This window comes from Cryptomeria japonica, chromosome 2 (genome assembly GCF_030272615.1).
Source record: "Cryptomeria japonica chromosome 2, Sugi_1.0, whole genome shotgun sequence".
NCBI lineage: Eukaryota > Viridiplantae > Streptophyta > Pinopsida > Cupressales > Cupressaceae > Cryptomeria > Cryptomeria japonica.
This window is the reverse complement of record NC_081406.1, coordinates 143457555-143474302: the sequence shown is the minus strand read 5'-3', so window position 1 is coordinate 143474302 and position 16748 is coordinate 143457555. Positions and strand designations below refer to the sequence as shown.

The 16748-nt window shown below is 35.7% G+C and overlaps 1 protein-coding gene across 1 annotated transcript in view; it reads left to right on the top strand.

Moving 5' to 3' along the window:
* The first annotated feature begins 1019 nt into the window (after positions 1-1019).
* The window catches only part of LOC131075032 (pentatricopeptide repeat-containing protein At5g65560), a 95351-nt gene continuing 79622 nt past the window's right edge, over positions 1020-16748 (top strand). The window contains 2 exon segments of the mRNA XM_059213343.1: positions 1020-2048; positions 2090-2924. Coding sequence (XP_059069326.1) covers positions 1087-2048; positions 2090-2924 — 1797 coding nt within the window. The 5' untranslated portion in view covers positions 1020-1086.

The window sequence follows — 16748 nt, the reverse complement described above, 5'->3', positions numbered from 1 at the left end:
GGTCCTGATAGCGAGTAGAAACATCCTTCTAGGAATTGACATAAAAGAAGTCTGACACATGCAAGCCAAAGAACTCCTTAGTGGAATGAAGGATCCTTCATAGGGAAGGGGAGGAAGCTAGAGGTTTATCCCCCAACCAGGATGTTATGTTAAACTCAGTCATCCATTCTTAATTTAGAATTACATGCATGTTATCTTTGGTCAATAGACAATGATTGAATGCTAAGGAATTTAATAGCTTTATAGAGATGTGAAGAGAATATGTGAAACAACTGGATAATTTAACTATTAAACATTTTACATTAAGTATATAATAGAGAGATTTTTTGGGTAGTTGGATTGATTTGGAAGTGTTGTTTATTTAAAATTATTTTTTCAAAATATTATTTTGTAGTGTGAGCTACATCAGTTCTCATTTTTAGTATTTTAATAATTTATCATTCTATATTTTAGTTTTATGCAAATAGATTAATCAATTCACTTTAATTTTTTTTTAAAACTTCATTGAATAGATATTTAAAATTGATGGCTTTATGAAACATAGTTTAATAATATAATTAGAGGAAGTGGAGGTGAAAGTGAAATATTTTTTATAATTTTAGTAATTTATTTATTTTTTACAATCATAATTATTTAAAAAATTATTATTATTGATTTTTAATGTTTTTTTTTTTTTAAAGTTTAATTGTATAGTTTTGAATAATTGTACTTTGATAAATTTAATTTTACTTATTAAAAACAAAAAATAATTATCTATTGATTCATGTATATTTTCATTTATAATTTTTTTTTTTTGCTTTAAAATAATTTATTAGTTTAAAAATAATTTTAATTTTATGAAAATAGATTATGATTCTTAAAAGTCTAGTTTTATAAAAATTATTTTTTCAATTTTTATTTTTTTTGGGTAGTGTGAGCTAGAAAAAGTACTTAGATATTAAATCTATAAACCATAAACTATAATGCCAGGGCCCAAATAGTTTAAACTTATTAAAAAATTCTTAGCTTGAGTGAAGGAAGGTCAGAGAAGATGCGCCAGGGTTTTGTCCTGCTCCGCTCTGCTCTGTTACGCCCTTGAAGATTAAGATGGAGATGATGATGCACAACTTCAAATGGATACGATGCCCCCTCTTTAAACAGGTGCCTTCTCCTCATCCTCATCCTCCTCATTCTTCCAGACAATACTCCAAAACCTCCTCATCTCAACATCAACACACACACAAACAGTCCATTATGCACAAATTCAATCAGTCCATTATTGCCCTCTGTAAATCGGGAAACACAAACAAGGCCTGGGACCTTTTACATTCAGCCATTACTCAACGCCGTCCTCTCGATGTCGTATCCTTCAACACGCTTTTGGGTGGCCTTGGAAACTCTGGTGATATCCCTCGAATCAACACCCTTCTTGCTGAAATGAAAGAGATGGAAATACATCCAAATGTTGTCACTTATAACACCCTCATAAAGGCTTCGTGTAAACGGGATCAAATAGAGGAAGCACTTGGGATTTTTCACGGAATGAGGCACGTTCATTGTTTCCCTAATATCGTTACATACAGCACCCTAATTGATTGGATATGTAAAAGAGGTAGAGTAGATGAAGCCCTTGTATTGTTTGCTGAGATGATACAAACTGGTATTTCTCCAGATATTATTGTGTGCAATACCCTAATAAACGGTCTCTGCATGGTGGGAAGGGAAGATGAAGCCTTAAGGTTAGTAGCTGGAATGAAACATAGTTACTGCACTCCAAATATTGTTACATACAACACCCTAATTGATGGGATCTGCAAACGAGGTAGAGTAGTTGAAGCTCTTGTTTTGTTTGCTGAGATGATACAAACTGGCGTTTCTCCTAATATTATTTCATGCAGTACCCTAATTAATGGTCTCTGCAAGGTGGGAAGGGAAGATGAAGCCTTAAGGTTAGTAGCTGGAATGAAACATAGTTACTGCACTCCAGATATTGTTACATACAACACCCTGATTGATGGTCTTTGCAAAGTAGAAAGAATAGATGAATCTCTAGGATTGGTAGGTAAAATGTTACAAGACGGCCATTTGCTTAGCAGCTATACTTTAATAGTCTGATAAATGGATTTTGCAAGGCTGGGAAAACAGAAAAAGCCTACAATCTGTTTGTACAAATGATGGAGTTTGGTCCTTTGCCTGATGTAGTGACATTTAATTCAATTATTGATGGACTGTGCAAATATGGCAGGATGGACAAGGCTTGGAATTGTTTCCATGACATGTCGAGAAGGGGTTTACAACCAAATGTGATTACTTATAATTCTTTGATACGCAGCCTATGTGAATTGCATGAGGTGGAAAAGGCCCAAAACTTGTTTAAAAATATGCTAAGCAAAGGCTGCTCCCCAGATGTTGTTACCTACAACATTCTAATTGGTGATTTATGTCAGAGTAACAGGGCAAAAGAAGCATTTACACTTATTTCTGAGATGGAAAATAGGGGATATCTTCCTGATGTAATTACATATAATTCACTAATATGTGCATTCTGTAGAACGGGAGAAATGAACATGGTAGGAAAGATTTTAGAGGAGATGGCGACAAGGGATTTGAAAACTGATGAAGTGACATACAACAAAGTCATTGATGGCCTGTGCAAGGCAGGAGATTTTTCTACAGCACATTCACTCTTTAATACGATGCTAGATGAAGGCTTGACTCCTGATGTAGTCACTTATAACTGTCTGATTGACGGCTATTGCAAAAATGGTGAATCGGATAAGGCCTTCAAGTATTTTTCAAAGATGAAAGTGGTTGGTATTGCTCTGACTGTTGTAACCTATACCATATTGATTGGTTCTCTATGCAAGGAAAACAAACTTGACATGGCTCTCTCGATGCTGAATGAGATGAGAACAAAACATACAATAAATTATTATGCACCTTCCGTGAAAGACATGACCTTTAAAAAACGTTTTGGGTGATGGATCAAATGAAGAAAGAAGGTTGTGCTCCAAGTGATGCAACTGTCTGGATACTTGACTGGCTGGTTAAAGCTGGTCAAATGCAAAAATTAAAGGACTTTGTAAATGATGATTCTTTTATTATTTCTAGGGCAGCATAGTTCTCATATTTTGGTGAGTGCCAGCCATTCAAAATCGCTCTTGGATTTATATTTTCTCAGTTGTAGAAATTGATATTTATGCATTAATTTTAGTGTTACTTATGTATAGAACTATTCTCTTGTAAAGGATGGGAAAGTTATTTTGATAGTTTGGATTGAAGTTTAACTGAATGGTTCTTTCTTATTATTCAAGATTATGTTTTATCATAAGCAATTTCAAAATCATACTTAAAAATTATCAGCAATTTAAAATATTTTAAGATTTTTGCATAATAAATGTAAATCTATAAAGTTAGTTGTAAAAATGTTTGTCACATACAGATCATTATTTTTCTGATCTTTGAAAATGATTTATGATAATCCTTACTTTCCGTTATCTATTAAACTTGTCTATCAAGATTTCTTATTTGGATGATACTCTATGCTGACTTTGTAATCACATGTTTATCTTGAGAGAATTACTAACTAATCTGACAATAGATACCAGATCGTGAGAGTCAAAATTTTATATTTCCTGCTAGGGTTGGATTTTGGTATTTTTATCTCTCTGCTAAAGCAGAAATCGACTGAGTCCTTTCTTCCTCTTTGTTTGACAAGAAAGATGTAAAATTGTTCAGGTGAGTTGTTCATTTCTACTTGTGATGGTATTGTTGATAAAAGTGTCTCTAAGCTAGAGATGACTTTAGTCAATTATTTTGGGTCTTAGATTGAATATTTAAATGGCAAGAGCCTAAGCGGGCAAAAAATGGAGAACGGAAATTCAATTGAAGATTACTACCCTTACCAAAGGTTATTTATCACTTCTCTTTGCTTGTGAAGAGGACCTCTATAAAATCCTAGCCGAGGAGTTGTGGCTTATCACTAAATTGACCTTTGCCCTCGATAGATGGGAGTCAAGGTTTGATGCCTCAAAAAACTCTCTTAACGTGGCATCAATGTGGGTTCATGTGTCTACTATTCTAATAGAATATTGCAATAAAGACTCAAGAGGTCTTCAAAGGAGTTGTCAATGATTTTGGTCAAATAATTTCTATTGACCGCATGACCCTCAGAAGAAGACGGATGGTCTTTGCTAGAACCTATTTTTGTGTTAAATACAAAGGTGATCTGCCCTCCTCCATTAGCTTTAAATCAAGTCTAGGAGAATGGAAGTAGATGCTAGAATGTGAATCTATTACCTTTACTTGTTTTAAATGTAAGAAAGTGAGACATTGAGTGAAACTATGCCCTACCCATAATGGAAAATCAGTCAAGAAAGTTTGGAAGGAGAAGGCCCTTGAAGGAAGTTTAGATAAATGGCTATTCTTTCCTATGAAGAAAGATTTCCTTACCAAAAATATTTTTCCTTTGCTGATAGATCTCTTTTTGAAGGCCTAGGAAGTTGTTACATATAGTAAATTGCCTAATATGGAGATTGGTGACAAGCCATCTTAATTTTATGTGTTCTCTATTGAAGAAGTTGATGTGGACTCTAAGATTTCTCATTCGAGGCCTCTTCTTGAGTACTTAGATGACCCAAAACCACAAAGGGAAAGTATGTCTTGTGAATATTTGAAGGACAATCCTTAAGGGGAGAAATTGGGTCAAACTTAAGTCAAGAATATGTGTAACTAAGAATCTAGAAGGAACATCCTTTTGGGGGATCTAATAGATATGTCATCGAAAGCCTCAAGGATTCAACCTAACCCTACATGCACCACCTTGATTAAGGAAAAGCCCCCTTCAGATCTTTTTCTTGATTTAGACCAAGGTGCTAAAAAATGTAATCTCTAGTTTGCCCTACCAACTATATGGAGAATATGGAGAAAATTTTGTAGGGTTCAACTAGAGAAGCAAGATAGTCATCTATCTCTCAAGGAGAGAAAACAAAATAGCAGAATCTCTCCTCCCCCTAGTGTTAACCTAAGGATCCACATTAGGAGTAGGAAAAATGTAGTTTGTGCTGGTTTGTCTTTTAATTCCAACTAATTGTCTAAATATTTTAAAGGTTACCCATGTCTTATCATGGAAGGTTTCAAGTTAGTGGCCAATAAGTAGGAAGTAATCATAAAATTACCTTCCTTTTGCATAACAAAAATGTTATCATATCAATGCACCAAGAAGACACGTAAACTACTTAGAATTTAGCTCAACAATAGACACACAAACTACTTGATCCTAAATAGTAGACACGAAAACTTATTGACCAGTGTTTTCCTAGGGTTATAGAGTCAGTCCATAACATGCAAATTTATGTTTCTAGCAATTAAATTCTAACCAATGTGTTCAAATCACTAATTCATTACATTAACACCCCCTATTTATGGAATTTGTTACAAATTTTCTTCTAGATTCTTATGTATTGTTCAAAGCATTTTATTCTTTTACTTGAAAAGAAGTAGAAAACAAAAACTTACACTTACAGAAGATTCAAAGAGATGAAATGAAAGATCCTTGATCGTTTTATTTTAAAAGAGATTGAGTAAACATTTTGGATATAATTGTAACAAAAGCATCTACTCTTTTTTTATGTGATATTAACATTCACAAACCATGATTGCTTCTTTAACGTTAAGATTTAATACTTTTACAAAAAAACTGCTTGATAAAATCCAAAATCCTTGTACAATGGGTGAGAATTCCCTTTTATAGAAACAAGGGAGAAAAACAAGCTTAAAGCCAATGCAATGATGTTACATATTCATTTGACAAACATTTAACAAAATGAATATGCTAGAAGGCATAACAACTTCAATAGAAGACAAAATTAGGCTTTATGCTTGTTGTAGAAGATGTTGAATCTGTTGGAGTTGTTGGAGACCTATGCACTTGCCTCAAGGAAGACATATGTTCTTTTTGAGAGACATTATAAAGTTAGAAATCTTGTCACTCTTTCATTATGCATGGTGAATTTGGCATCCAAGATTGCTCTAGTTTCTTTGGTGAAGTTATCAAAATTTAACTTTAAACAATTCGTCGAGTATGATATTCAATAAATATGTGTTTACATTTCAATTAGCTAGCACAAAAGAGGACAAAGTGGGAACCACTGTATTGAATTCATCCTTCCATCTATGAAGTGGCTCCCAAAATGCTTGGCACCACTCCCTCCTCCATACTCTCCAAATGGTCTGATTTTCCTTTCACATGTTTGTCCAATTTGGCCAAATATGCAACAACTTCCTCCATTATGATCAACATATCACGTGAAGCAATTAGCTCTCCAGTTGCTTGTGGATAAAACCTAGCATATTTGTAAATTGTTTTGAGCATTGGAGCATTAGGGTTTTGCCTCTTCATAAATCCTTTCAAATTTTGCCTATCAGTCAATTACTTCTGGAATGTTGACTGAAGATTTAAATAAGACTTCCATGTATCATCCAGTTTGTTCATAATTATTGAAATTTTAAAGTTGAGTAGATTTGCAACAATTCAAATCATTAAATTCAACCTCTTTCCTTTGAAGCTCTTTATTTTGGCTTGGAGTGACTCCTCTTGCGATGACAACGCTGCAGAGCTTGGCGGCGATTCAACAATTGGCACAGAGACGGATGTTGAAGGAAACGGTATGTGGGATTTTAATTGATTTATTTCCCTTAAGGCATCCATGTATTTATCATGTAGCTTGTCAAATCTTGCCTATAATTTCTTGGTTTTTGCTTCACAAAAGGGTGTTGCATTAACTACCAAGGATGCAGCTTGAGGAGCACTGGTCTCTTATAGCCTCTTAATAATTACACTTCTTGTCAATTCATGGACATCACATAATTGAGGCCTGTTAGTATTAGGAGCCATTTCCCAAATAGATAGGGTTTCAAAATTAGGATTGAAATTGGATCTTAAGAGGGTCAATTATGCTTCCTCTTATGCTTCCTCTTATGTGGAAAGCACCTCGAGGTCTTGCCTTCTAACTATATCCAATGAAATAACAAAGGATATATCCCACTCTAGTAAAAAAAGCATACCAGTCTCTTTCACCATTCTTCTCCCCTCTTCTAGAGTAATATCCTTAAAATCAAATAGAAAATATAATCTAATCAGTTTGATTATATCGGCTCATATCCAGAAGGATCTTCCATTTCCATCCTTGAATTGATTTTATTGTGATATTGGTCCTTATTCATTCTTATGCAAAATCTTTGAATTCTTGTGTCTTTACAAATGAATCATTTGACATGAAGTGTGCACAAGCAAGGGCCCTAACATGATTGGCACTGTCATTGTTGCACTTCAAATTAATTTCCATCCTTCTCCTTAGGCATGGTGATAGCAGTGATCTTTAAGGGTGATGGTGGGGGTTGATTCACTTCCTGTTCCTCCCCAATTATTTTTTCTCCCAGATACTCAGTTTGGACAACATCTTGAGTGGATCTTGTGTATGAAACCAAGGTTGTTTCTCCAACCTCCATCTTTTCTATTACTTAAGAATATTCAGAGCATGTGATTGCTTAGGTATAGCAATATTCATGGAAAGTGGTCTTTCTGTTACATCTTCAACTACAATAGGATCTTTTCCTTTAGTATTGGAGGCCTAAGATGGAGGGGCAATATATGGTGCCCTATCAAGCTAATATGTAGGTATTTGTTCTTCTTGAGGCTCCCTTTTAAGTTCATCAACCATCTCTAGCATTTTGTGTGTTCTACAGTGGAATCATTAATATTTCAATGTGCGCCTCTTTAATTTGGATTTTCTCTTCTTCTATGTTCTTTGCCCCTTGTGGATTCACATTTGGACTTTCTAATGGTCACCTCCTTAATCATTCTATAATTTTTTATTACATCTTCCTCATATCTCACTTCATGAGGGAAGGCATACCTCTTAAGATTTGTTGAGACCTTGTTGAGAAAACCTTCTGGATCAAAGGTTATGGGTGGCTCACAATCCACCTTATATTATTGCAATATGGAATAGGTTTGACCTTACACATTTTGTCAGTGGTTATGAATTCATAACATTTTGTTGTGCTAGGGAAAAAAGGATCCCTTCTTTGTGCTTCTTAAATGAGTCTTGCCAAACTCATTTAACTGACATATGATTTCTAGATAGTCTATCTTTTTAGGGATATTCTTGGGCCATATGTGAGGGCGTATTGTGCAACCATATACAGTATTGGTGGCAAAATTGGCAGGGAGATACCAATCTCCCCAATTGTGAATAATGCCAAAATTTGGCAATCTATCGACAGGACTTAGTAAATCTAGAATTTCTTTGTGCAATCTCGACTTTTCATCTCCCATCACATCTCTAAAGTTTTGCTAACAAAGAACTCAAATAGAGATAAACAAGAATGCTTGCAATGCTGATCTAATAGGTATTTATAGAACTGTAGATGATATAGAACATGCCTGCTACCCTCATGCCTAACCTCCAAGGTTTCATGTCATCCCCATAGTCCTGAGTAAAAAAACCTGTGGGACATAAGTGAGTATCATTTGAAGTTGACTTGTTTGGAATTAGCCTTAGTCAACACCAATTGTTTGTGCATTTTGTTGACTATGCATGTAGAAAAATCATATCTTGTGTTGACCATGGGGTCCTGAATATCTGCAGTCGTATACATTAAATGGATTGGTATATCTACGTGTGTCTCCTCCCCCAAAACTTTGCATAAAGTGTACTAGGTCCTAATCAAATAATCTTGAAATCTCTTGATGCTGAAGGGATCTCTTTCATTTGGAGAATCTTAACCAACCTATCATATACCCCTTTTATGCCTTGGAAAATAACAACCTCTGTATGTGATATGGTTTGTTAGATATTTCTCCTAGAATTTTTCAAACTTAATTTCTTTGTTGGTTGCCCAGTGTACCCAAAATACCTCAGAGATGCATTTTTTGGTTATGTTGATTACAAGTCCACCACCCTGTGACCTGACAACCCTTTCTTGTTAATACTAATGCATTTCCACTACTTGGATGAAGTCCATATCAATAAATACATTCAGAGCAACCAATTTTCCTAGTTCCAACAACCAAGCGCATAATTCATAGGAGCAATTGCATTCCTTTTTTTCACCAATGCTCAAATAAGGACCAACCAGATTTGGGGAGGGATGTCTGCATCTCAACAATCCCTCACATATTCTAACAATTTATCTTCTAGGCATCCAAGGCCATGAACAAGAGTTGGTATTTGAGAAGACCCCGATGGTTGTATTTACAGGCCTTTGTCTAGGGATCTTTTTGATGTAGAAGGTTGGAAACTTGTCTAACTCACTTTTTTAACTTCTACAAAACTACCTCTTTAAAACTATTTTAGGGCTTTTAAATTATGTGTATAATGTTTCTTTTACACAATTACTAGAGTAGAAACATTTTGCACACTCAACTAAACTAGCAAATGTAAAAAATTTGAAATTTCAACTCAAAATGATACACTTGTTTATGTTCTGCAAAACCTATTTTTTTGTCGTTTCACATCAAAGAGCTCCTTGATTTTTTGACTCACAAATTCGATGCAAAGTAGTAATTATGATGTTTTGATGCAATATTTAACAACTCAAATGATGGATGAATGATATTGGGGACAATCATACCACCATTACTAGAATCATCCAGAGTGTCTACAACTAGTCATTCTTGATTTTGAATAATAACCATCTATCAATCTTGGCACAATCACAATGAGCAACTGGGATGATGTTGACCAAGTTTGAAAATTCTTAGATTTGATGTTGGATGCACTTGACCAATCAGGGATCCCACCATGTCTAAAACCACTTTACAAGCTAGCTAATGGGCCCACCATTCTTCACAGTTGTTGTTAGGGACACATGAAAACATTGTGTAGCAGTGCAAGCCAGACTGGGTCCAATTCATCTATGTTACATTCACATTCTAACCAGTAAAGATCTTTGAACTAAATAGGACCCCATTATACAAGAGTTACAAATCAAAGTCTAGCGCAATAACATAGAGGGGTGAGGTGGGGTCACATGCAAAGAAAAGGGCATGCACTAGGGTGACAATAAAGCAACACAGAGGGAAGGCGAGCAAGGCTAGAGGGGCCTGCACCCTTGCACAACCAATAAATAACATTTAACTAATCACAAGATCCAACTAATCAAAATATGAGCTCCACTAACTGGGACACAAATGAATAAAAGACTTTAGGCATGGAAAAATATTGCATGATGGGTGATGTCAGGTTGCTTCTATGACGTGAGGTTGATTACTGTTGAAACAAAAGGGCATAAATTACAACTTAACACATCGACAATAGGCAACTACCATTCATTGAAAAATTAGAACAAAAGGTTAACAACCAATAGACCTAGGCCAAGAAAGACTAAGGAAAAGGGAGAACCCTAGTTGAACTTAAAAGACAAACCCTAGGAAAATGCACAAGCAACACCATATTGTTCAGATCTTAAAATATAGGGTTAGCATAAAAACAAATCCTCGAGTCAGAGAGAAAGTATAGGGGTGTTGTAGACAAACTATAGAAGACAATATTGGAAATGTGGTCCAAGATCATAATTGATTCTATTTAATGATGATATTATTCTAGAACATCGGGGGGATAAAAATGCTCACAATCATGACCTCTTGTTTAATCTTATCTAGGACCATATATTAGATGTTCTTTAAAGATTGTGGTATTCATGTTTTTAGTTGTCATGGGGATATGGGTGGGGTGGCTACTTTTTGGAAACCTAGAGTGCTCAAGGGGGAAGTTCTATGGAAAGGTTGTCACCATATTGCTACAAATTTTACTCATTTGGGGGATAAATTCGATAGGATGATCTCAAATATTTAGGCTTCTAATATTAAAAATGCCAACCAAAAATTGTGAGTAACTTGAGAATATTTGGAACTTCGCATTCTAATTGTAAGTGGTTGGTTATGGGGCATTTCAATACCCCTCTTAGGGATTATGAAAGAATGGGACGTTTTGAGCAATCTTTAGATAGCAGGTCGAACCTGATGGACTTCATTGATAACCATGTCTTAGTTGATATGGACCTTTGAGGAGCTAATTTTACTTGGTCCAATAGAAGAAGTGGGGACTCCCTCATCCAAGTAAGACTTCATAGGGTCCTCATTTTTCTTGACTTTTTGTCCTCTTGTTTGTGTTCTTTATATGCCCTCACTAGGCTTGGGTCAGACTGGTTCCCTATTTCTCTTTAAGTTGAGAGACTAGGACAAAAGAAAAACTTCCCCCTTACTTTGAAAAATATGGATTCACTACTCAGATCTAGAAAGGAATACTTTAATATGATCATAGATTGATGTGGAAGGGCCAACCATTTACATATTGACCAAAAATCTCTCTTTTGTTAAATCTAAAATTTAAACTTGGAACAAAAGTTGTTTTGGGCATATATTCAAAAGGAAGGAGACAGTCAAGAGAAAATTGGATTCTATTTAAAAAGAGATTCAATCTTCTAATTTTGTTGGAGACCTACTTGACCAATAAAATTCCTTTCTTGTAGAGATCCATACCATCATTTCTAAATAACAAGAGCTTTGAAAATAAAGATCCAAAATCCTTTGGCTAAAAATCGAAGGCCACAACTTTAATTTTTTTCCATCTATGAGCCTTCGAATAAAGCTTAGGGGCCTTTGAAGGTAGAGGAGGAAAGGGTCGAGACCAAGTTGAAGGAGGCAAGGACCCTCTCCTACCTAGGGTATTGAGGATAAACCCTAACGAGGACATGACTATTGTCTTAAAGAAAGAAGAAAATAGGATTAAGAAAACTACAATTTTCCTAGCTTGTCTCGATAGAAATAGCATTCTGGTAAGATGATTTTTTGATAACTGGTTAAATAATGTGTCGAGTAAAAAATTAGGATTTATATTTCCTTTTGTAGAATGATTCAAAAGGGCCTCTTTTTCATTTTAAAAAACATGATATGCAAGAAAGCTTTTGGGAAAGAAGTATTAGAATATTAGCAAGTCACTAGTCAAGAGCATAGCCTGGTCACCTAATGTCTCTCAAAATGAAATCATGTTTTTTCCACCCCAAGATGGATCAATGTTAAAAATGTGCCAGTCCAAATGTGGAAGTTCTTACCCCTTCTACTCAAACCTATCAGGAAAACCTTACAAGTGGAAGACACTCGTTCTATATTGCCCCATATGAATGCTAGAATATTGATCTTTTTTAATAAGGGAGTTCAAATTTAAGAGATCCCTTAATTCTTTATGAATGACCAAGTTTACAGTTGTGATATTGAAGCCCTAGGGTTTCAACTCTTGATTTTTATGTAAAATTGATGGGCATCAAAAAAAGAATGCCCAAAAGTTTTAAATAGTAGAAGGAATCATAACCCTAACCCTCCTAAAGCTGCGTTTAACAAATTAGAGACCCAAAGGTCTTATGAGGAAGCAAACTAAGGGTAATCTAATGTTTGTTGGAAACCTAAATAATGCTTTGTTGTGTTGTCATTGATGCCAAACTTGTTTGGTGTTTGTCATAATCAATTGATGTAGTTGATCAGTTTCACAGATGCTAAATATGGTCTACCTATCTAGTGATTGACTAATTTTAAATCTAGTTGATGATTTATTTGATGTTTAGTTGTTGATGGTCTGATGATGTTCAGTTGATGTATTTCAATTGATTAGATCCAAATGATGATTTTCCTAGTAATCAGTTGATGTGTTTCTGTTGATGATTTGATGATTTAGTTGTTGAACATTTGCCTAATGCTCAGTTTATGACTAGTCATGTAGACTACATAGTTCGGAAATACTAGTGTAGATGTTGTTAATTATAGGTTCAAATGTTGATGCTCTATCTGATGGTGGTGTTGTTGTTTTTGTGTGTGACTTTCCTAACATCTACAATTATGGATGTTTATGTATAGAGGAGAACTGGTATGTTGTTTGATAGTAATGTCGAGCAAGATTTAATATGTAGGAAAGAGTATTTTTGTCCTATGTGCAAAAAATGGTACCTTGTCTAGTTTGTCATAATCAGTTTGTGCAAGTACATATGCAAAAAATATTCAATTATGATAGGGATGCATGGACACTTGGTGATGATGGTTGTTGATGCATTGTGTTGTCATGGATATAGTCTACTATGTCATTCCTACTATTTGTTTTTTTTATTGAAAATGTTCAAGAATGTATATGATCTAGGACTTGATGTTCAGATGTTATCATGTTGCCCAGTATTGATGTTATGCATGTTGGCATTGTATTTTCATTGATGTCAACCAGTATAGGCAACCAGTATGCAAGCTGGCAAGAATGATGTGTTATCGGTAAACATGAGAAGCAACATCTACTGGTAAACAAGAAAAGGATAGCAGAGAAGAACATGACCACCGATATGCAAAGAAGAGTGACTGGTAAGTATGTCAGATAGTTGAAGAACTATAGAGTGTTATCATGCTCATTACCAGTATGCAGTCAGGAGCAGTGTCAACTAGTAGGTATGATACTGGTATGCAAGAAGATGTTTGCCAAAAAACAAGGTCGGTGTTTTCCAAAAACAGTAAACGTGCACTAGAAGCATGGGAAATGGTAGGGATGGTTGAGTCGTTGTAGATTATTCATCCAAGAAAGGTAATCTGATATGATTTTATACAGATCTGATTGATGGAGAAAATCCTAGGCAGGAAATACTTAAATATTGCATTTAGGTAGGAAAGCAGATATATAAATATGCAAATCAAAGATCAAAATGTTGATTCCAGTTGCGCGAAGGGAGTGTGTTTGAGCAAGCAGAGAGATAATTAGCTTGAAGGTTCATAGTAGAAGATTGAAGTGACTGAGCATTACAAGGTAGAATCGGTAAGAGGCTTTAACTGGTAGGGACATGGAAACCGGTGAACTGTTACAGTGTACAACAGTCAAGTAAATCGACAATATTTAGATTGGTAAGACAGCATCAGAGGGTGATAGAGTGCAAGGAGAGAATCAGAGGAGATTAGGAAAGGCAAAGGTTAACTGGTGAGGGGTCAGAGTGAAAGAATAGTGAACCGGTAGCAGAAGAAACAATGAGATAGAATAACCGGTGGAGTGTATTCATTGGAGGTGTTACAAAATCCATTTGTAACAATGTTCTTGCATTGTAATAAGTTTATATTTTAGTGTGTATCACTGAGTTGGTGCTTGGTGTAGGGTTTGGTGCTCCTTCGGGTTGATGCCCATAAACAAATAGGGGTTGGTGCCCCAAATCATTGTAATACTTGTGTTTCATTGTGAGGCTGGATTGGAGCAATAGTCTCCAACAACATTTCTTATTGAGGTTTTTCCCACATTGGGTTTTCCTCACATAACCGGTGTTGTGTGATGTGCCTTTCTATGTTCTTGCATTTGATCTCCTACTTATCTCACCAATAGGCTTACTTATTCTTTGATTTGTTAACCGGTACTCTCATTCAGATTAAAAAGATAAGGATTGGAAATTATTGATTCAACCCCCCCGTCTCAGTGACACATTGTGTTCAACAATTGGTATCAGAGCATTAGGTTCCGTGTTGGTCAAAGCTTTCTCTATCTTGGGTAGATTCTAGTCTAAGAACACAATGCCAAGGAATGAGTCTTCCTCCTCCAAAGCTCCCATGTTTGATGGAACCAACTATGCCTTTAGGAGCAAAAGAGTGGAAATCTATCTATCTTCCCTAGAATTTGATGTTTGGATGTCGGTTAAGAAATGGTATATTGTTCCTAGTGTTCCTCCTACAGATCTGGATGCCAAGGAGTATGAAAACAATGCCAAGGCTAAACATGCTATTCTCAGTGGGTTGTCTAATAATGAGTTTGCCAATGTTATATGCATTTCTCATCCGCCAAGGAGACTTGGGATAAATTGCAGAGATTATTTGAAGGAGATGACAAAGTCAAGGAGGCCATCTGCAAAAACTAAGAGATTAGATTGAAGGCTTGAAGATGAAAGATGAAGAAAAGATTGCAGATTATCTTCAGAGAGTTGATGAAATTGTGAACACTATTAGAGGACTTGGAGAAGAAATAGCTGATGAAATCATTGTCAAAAAGGTACTTAGATCACTCACATCTAAGTATGATACTAAGGTCTCTGCTATAGAGGAAGCAAAGGATCTAAAAATATTTTCAATGGATGAGTTATTTGGCTCCCTAACTGCTTATGAGATGAGGACAACTGGTGAAGGAACTTGAAAGAAAGAGACTTCTTTCAACTCCACCAAAAATGGTAAGGAAGAAAGTGTTCTTAGAGAACCTAGTGGAGACTTGGATACTGAAGCTGCAAACTTTGTAAAAAAGCTCAAGAAGGGATCCAGTAAGTATAAAGGAAAATTGCCCTTCAAATGTTTTAACTGTGGTAAAATAGGACACTTTGCTTCTAAATGTCCTTATGGTGAAACCGATGGAGATGAGAAAAGGAGCTCTGGCAAATCTTTCGGTAAAGATAAAGAGAAGAAGGTCTACCGACAAGGAAGAAGAAGCTACCAGAAGAAAAACAACCTATACATCTTTGAGGGTGATGGCAGGGATGAAGAAAGTGCATCAGAAGATGACTGCCATGAGAATGCAAGAGAAATTAATCTCTTTATGGCACTAGAAGAACCTATTGATGAAGGTAAGGAAAATGAAACCATTGAAGCTGAAGTGGATCTAGAAGGTGAGCTCATAAGTGCTCTTGAGGAGTTGAGCAAGACAAGAAGAGAACTCAAGGAGGTCAAGCATGTTGCTGCTGAAGAACAAGACCTTTTGAAGCAATCCCTAAATGAGTCCAATCAAATCATTTCAGATTTGAAACTTTAAGTGGAAGAGGCCAAGAGAATATGTGAAGTTACATCCTTTGATCTGATGAAGAAGGAGAAGGAGCATCAAAATCTAGAAGAAGAGATTGTAAGGCTTGGAAAGGAGCTTGAAAAGAGCAAGGATGAACTAAAGATGAGGAGCAAATTTGAGGGCAACACTGAACCCTTGCACAAGATGTTGAGCAATCAAAAGCACTCAAAGGATACTGGTGGCTTAGGATTTGAAGAAGGAAAAAGTTCAAACAACAAAGACACATCTGGTAAGTAGATACTATTTACCTCCTCAAGTGAAAGTAAAGAGAAGAAAACCTTCACAGTCAACAAAGATACTGGTAAGAAGACCTATGTTGAAGCTATAATAAATCAGCCTAAGAACTGGTATGCTCAAAACCAGAAGGCTCACACATTGTACTGGTATGCAAATCATAAAGGCAAGTCCAAGGTGGATAGTGAAGGATTCACTAGAATCAACAACATGAGAGGAAGACATCTGGGGAGACAAAGATTTGGGGTCCAAAGCACAAGATCGGCATGTACCTAACTTCCATGGTTATTTTTACCGATGTAATAAATTTGGGCATAGGTTAGTTGACTATAGATTGATGAATAAGCCTCCTGTGAGTTTTGCAACTGATTATCCATTCACTACACTCAATGATATGGATGTTGTATGTTATGAGTGTAATGGATTTGGTCATAGGAGTGTTGAATGTAGGAGAAGTCAACCGGTGTCCTACAATAGCTTTAAAGGTTCATCATTTAATGTTAATGTGAAATTTTATAATTGTCAAGAGTTTGGACACATTGCAAAGCATTGCAAGCTCAGAAAATTCAAGCAAAAGAAGTCTGCACCAAATCAGAAACCGGTAGTTAAACTGAAACATGAAATTGCAGTAGATAATAAGAAAGAAGTCAAACCGGTTTGGGTTGAGAAGGACAAGAACAAAGCAGAATCAAGTCTGATTGT